Here is a 5025-nt window from a genome sequence, read left to right on the forward strand (position 1 = left end):
ATTCTTTTTTTTTTGTTTCGCTGAATCCTAAACTAAAAGAAAGTCGGGCTTTCTTATTTTCAAAGGGGAAGTTTGAAGCAGAGAAGAAGGGGGAAGAGGGAGCACGAACGACGGTCGCTGCTCCGCCGTTGTTCTCACTGACGACCTTACTCCGGCCAGCGACGCTACACACAGGTATGTCGTTCTATTTTTTTTTTGTTTTTGATTTTATTAGTTTAGTTGATTAGTTCGAAAACCCTAACTTTGGGTCTCAATTAGTTCGAAAACCGAAAAGAAGCGGTCGCTGCTCCGAAGGTGTTCCCACCGGTGACTTGACTCCGGCCGTCGACGCTACACAGGTATGTCATTTTAATTTTGTTTTTTTTTCTTTTAATTTTATTAAGGTCGTTATTTTGTGCGAAAACCCTAACTTAGGGTCGCAAATCAACACCACGCAGGCCCACCGTCGCCGGATTCCCCTCCTGCTCTTCCCTCCTTTGTTTTCCGACGGCGGTACTCAGGTAAGTCGATGTTAATTTTTTTTTTGAATTTCAGTTTAATTGAGGGAAAACCCTAAAATTTGGGTAAAAAATTTCTCCTTCGCAGGCCTACCGTCGCCGGTGTCCTCTTCTGTCTTAGCCTCCTCCATTAGCTGTCCACCGTACTCCAGGTAATTCATGCAATTTGGTTATTTTTTTTTAATTTAGTTGATTTGGGCAAAAACCCTAAATTTGGGTCACAAATCAACTCCTTCGCAGGCCTATCGCCGCCGGTTTCCTCTTCTATCCTACCCTCCTCCGTTTTTCGTCCATTATACTCAGGTAAGTGGCTGATTTTTTTCTTTTTTTTTTTTTTTTTTTTTTTTTTGAAATTTAGTTAATTTATGCCAAAACTCTGAATTTAGTGGATGGTTTTGTGCATTTTCACATGTAAAATTACATTGGCCATTTCAATTAGTTTTCAGCATTTAAATTAGTTTTCTCCATTTAAAATTGGTGGATGGTTTTGTACATTTTCACTTTCACATGTAAAACTCTAAAGTACCTTGGCCATTTAAATTAGTTTCCTGCATTTTCACATTTAAATGTATGTAGTGGGTAAAAAATTTAAGTATATTTGGATGTATTTTGATTGGAATAGACATTTTGTTGGTATGAACTCATGTGTTAGCTAATTTCTGTTTCTGTTTAAAAAAAGGATTCTTATAGAATTGTTTTAGCTTATCGAAATTATTTACATGATGATAATCCTTGATTAAAATGGAGAAATGTGAAGTGGGGACAAATGTATTATTAATTTCTATGACTTTTTTTATTTATTATTAATTATTTTAAAAATATATGTGTTTATATGAGGGGTTTGTGATAATTTTGATGAGTAAAAAGTTGAAAGCTTGTGAAATCGACATATATATGGTTAAATCTTTTAATAAAGAATAATATTTATAACATCAACTTTCCCGTTCAAGTCATGATAAGGACCTTTGGATATCATTTCGATTCTAATTGTATCTTATGCCATTATTGTAATGAATACAAGTTCAGTGTGTATGATTAATGTGATTTGTTTTTCATAGTGTTGTAGATTTTGTAACCATGAAAAGGAAAGAGCTTTGATGGATGTATGATAGATACGATGGCCGTAATACCCGTAAACTTAGGCAAGAGTTTGTGGATGGTGTTGAACAATTCATACGGTTCTGTGAAGCTCATTTTGAGAGCCCGGGCGTAGATGAAGTAAGATGCCCTTGTCTGTTATGTAAGAATAGACGTCTTCATGATGCAAACACAGTAAAACTCCATTTGTTCAAAAAGGGGTTTATAGCTGATTACTATGACTGGGTTTCTCATGGTGAAGGGTTTCCTACATCAAGTGTAGAGCAACCAAATACGTACCGTGAGATGGTTCTCGATGCTCTTGGGAGTAATCATGAACCATCGGGTGACGATAGTACTAGTGGTTCAGATGAAGAGCCAAATGCTCAAGCAAAAGCATTTCAAGAGCTTTTAATGGCTGCCGAGCAACCACTGTACGAAGGTAGCTCCATGTCTGTGCTAGAAATGGCATCTCGAATTGTATCTTTGAAATCGGAATACAATTTGCCCCATAGGTGTGTTGATGGGTTTGCATCATTACTAAATGAAGCGATTCCCGACAATAATAAGATGGGAAAAACATTCTACGATATAAAGAAGATTCTTAATGGACTTGAGCTTCCGCATGAGAAGATTCACGCATGCCCAAAGGGTTGTATGTTATTTTGGAAAGCTGATGCTCAGTTGGATAAGTGTAGAGTGTGCGATAGGGACAGATACAAGAGGACTTCAAAGGGGTCATTGGTTCCCATAAAAGAACTCATCTATTTTCCCATCACTCCAAGCCTACAACGGTTATTTGCAACAAAGACCGTTGCGGAGGAAACGACCTGGCATTCCAAAAATCCTAGAGTCCAAGGCACAATGGCGCATCCTAGTGATAGTGAAGCTTGGAAGCACTTGGATAGATCCTTCCCCGATTTTGCATCTGAACCTAGAAATGTGAGACTTGGTATGTGTACTGATGGGTTTGCTCCTAATGGCAAGTTTGGGGGTCAGTACTCATGTTGGCCCGTCATTCTGACCCCTTATAACTTGCCTCCATCGATGTGCATGAAAAAACCATTTATGTTCCTTTCTTTGCTCGTTCCTGGTCCTAAAAATCCGAAGGGGAACTTGGATGTGTATATGCAACCGTTAATTGAAGAATTGAAACAACTATGGGACGTTGGTGCAACAACATATGACATTTCACAAAGGAGAAACTTCAATTTGCGTGCAGCAATCTTGTGGACTATAAGTGATTTCCCAGCCTATGGTATGCTTTCTGGATGGGCAACAGCCGGTAAAAAAGCTTGTCCATATTGCTTGGACAAATCAAAAGCTTTTTGGCTTGAACATGGTGGTAAAATGTCATGGTTTGATTGTCACCGCCAATTTCTTCCTCCCGAACATCCTTTTCGAAACAACAAAGTTGCTTTTTGTAAGAATAAGGTTGAAAAGGGGACACCGCCACACATAATGTCCGGCGACGAGCTATGGCAACAAGTTCAACACTTGGCTAAGGCAACAGATGGAACTGAAGCACTCGCAAGCTTGAAAAAGAAGAAACTAGGGTGGTTTAAACAAAGTATTCTTTGGGAGCTACCGTACTGGAAGACTCTTCTCCTCCGCCACAACCTCGATGTCATGCATATTGAAAAGAATTTCTTTGACCAGCTAATTCACACAGTGATGGATGTGAAAAAACATACTTCAGACACAGTTGCAGCTAGATATGACATTGCCAAATATTGCAAACGACCACAACTACATGTGACGGAGGATGCGAGAGGGAAAGACGCTTTGCCGAAAGCCCCATTCTCACTAGACAAGGCTCAAAAGAAAGTGTTATGCGAGTGGGTAAAGAACTTGAAATTTCCCGATGGTTATGCTTCTAATTTGAGTAGATGTGTAGATTTACAATCATGTAAGCTTCATGGTTTAAAGAGCCACAATTGTCATGTCTTCATGGAGAGGTTGTTGCCAGTTGCTTTTAAGGAATTGCTCCCGGTCCATGTTTGGAAAGCTATTACTGAGATTAGTCTTTTCTTCCGTGACCTTTGTTGTTCCACCATCAAATTGAGTGATATGGAAAGATTGGAACACAACATTGCAGAAATTCTTTGTAAGTTGGAAAAGATATTTCCACCGGCGTTCTTCAACTCTATGGAACACTTACCAGTTCACCTGCCTTATGAAGCTAGGTTATGTGGTCCTGTCCAATATCGTTGGATGTATCCATTTGAAAGGTTTTAACTCCTACAAACTCATAGTTTCCATTTTTGTTTATACACCTATAGTAGTTTGCATAACATATAACTTAATCAATTTTATAAATTTTAGGTTCCTTAATCATTTGAAACGTAAAATTGGCAATAAGGCTCGTGTTGAAGATTCAATCTATAATGCATATCTAACGGAAGAGATAGGGTACTTTTGCTCTAACTACTTCCAACAAGGAGTGGATACTAAAACACGTGACTTAGGTCGTAATGTTCATGATGAAGTTGAAAGCACTTTGGATGATAGTGTTCCGGAACTGTTTAGGGTTGATCAAGGACATGCTTCTACAGGTGGAGTGCCCCGCTTTTTGGATGAGAAAGAATTACAACGTGCTCATTTGTATGTTTTGGGAAATAGCGGCATTCTGGAACCATATGAGAGGTATTACATTTGTATTTATCACACTAACTAAGATTTCATTGAATGTGCAACGTATCCAATGTCATTCACCATCATTAATACTCTTTCTCTGGTTATATGGAATGGAAGGGAGTTTGAGGACCATATTGTTCTAATTCAACCCACTATTCGCAAAGAAGATGTGTGGATTAAACATGAAGCTGAATTCCTCGAGTGGTTTAGGTTGAAAGTGAGTGTGTTACGCATTTGACATCAACGCGTTTTTTTTTCTTGCTATAACTTAAGGACTCATATCAATTTAACATAATTATGCCATATGAGCAGGTGATTCAAGACAAGCCAAATGATGAAATATTGTTTGCTTTGGCAATGGGCCCATCTAAGCGAGTGCGTACTTGGAACCAATTCTATGTGAACGGATAAAATTCCAAACTTATGGCCATGGAAAACAGAAGTCAACGATGAATTATGGAGTGAGTGTATCCAATGAAGATGGTGGAGATTATTTTGGTATTTTAGAGGATATCATCGAGTTGGAGTTCACTGGTGCCCTACGTACTTATAAGACTATTCTCTTCAAGTGCAGTTGGATGGATTCTACTAGGGGTATGAACATTGACCAATACAAGCTTGTAGAAGTCAATCATACCAAAAAATACCCCAAGTACGACCCATTTGTGCTTTCTTACCAAGCTAACCAAGTCTACCACGCACCTTATCCAAGTCTGAAAAGAGATAAGGTTCAATGGTGGGCAGTGTTCAAGACAAAGGCGAGGTCAGTTGTTGATGCACCAGTTGCCGAAGACTTTCTACAAGAAACCACTGC

General features: G+C 38.8%; 1 protein-coding gene across 1 annotated transcript; it reads left to right on the plus strand.

Annotated features, from left to right (window-relative positions):
* Positions 1 to 1598: 1598 nt before the first annotated feature.
* LOC145603939 (uncharacterized) lies at positions 1599 to 4622 on the plus strand. Its single transcript, XM_081659906.1, has 4 exons — positions 1599 to 3805; positions 3900 to 4220; positions 4329 to 4428; positions 4524 to 4622. The coding sequence occupies exons 1-4, from the start codon at positions 1599 to 1601 to the stop codon at positions 4620 to 4622; spliced, it is 2727 nt and encodes a 908-aa protein (XP_081516032.1).
* The last annotated feature ends 403 nt before the right edge of the window (positions 4623 to 5025 follow it).

The sequence above is a fragment of the Chenopodium album genome, chromosome 22 (assembly GCF_948465745.1).
Source record: "Chenopodium album chromosome 22, dcCheAlbu1.1, whole genome shotgun sequence".
Taxonomy (NCBI): Eukaryota; Viridiplantae; Streptophyta; class Magnoliopsida; order Caryophyllales; family Amaranthaceae; genus Chenopodium; species Chenopodium album.

Coding starts and splice junctions, on each gene's coding strand:
- LOC145603939 (XM_081659906.1), top strand. CDS start 1,599: ATGTATGATAGATACGATGGCCGTAATACCCGTAAACTTAGGCAAGAG. Junction 3,806..3,899: donor TGGATGTATCCATTTGAAAG/GTTTTAACTCCT, acceptor TATAAATTTTAG/GTTCCTTAATCATTTGAAAC. Junction 4,221..4,328: donor ATTCTGGAACCATATGAGAG/GTATTACATTTG, acceptor ATGGAATGGAAG/GGAGTTTGAGGACCATATTG.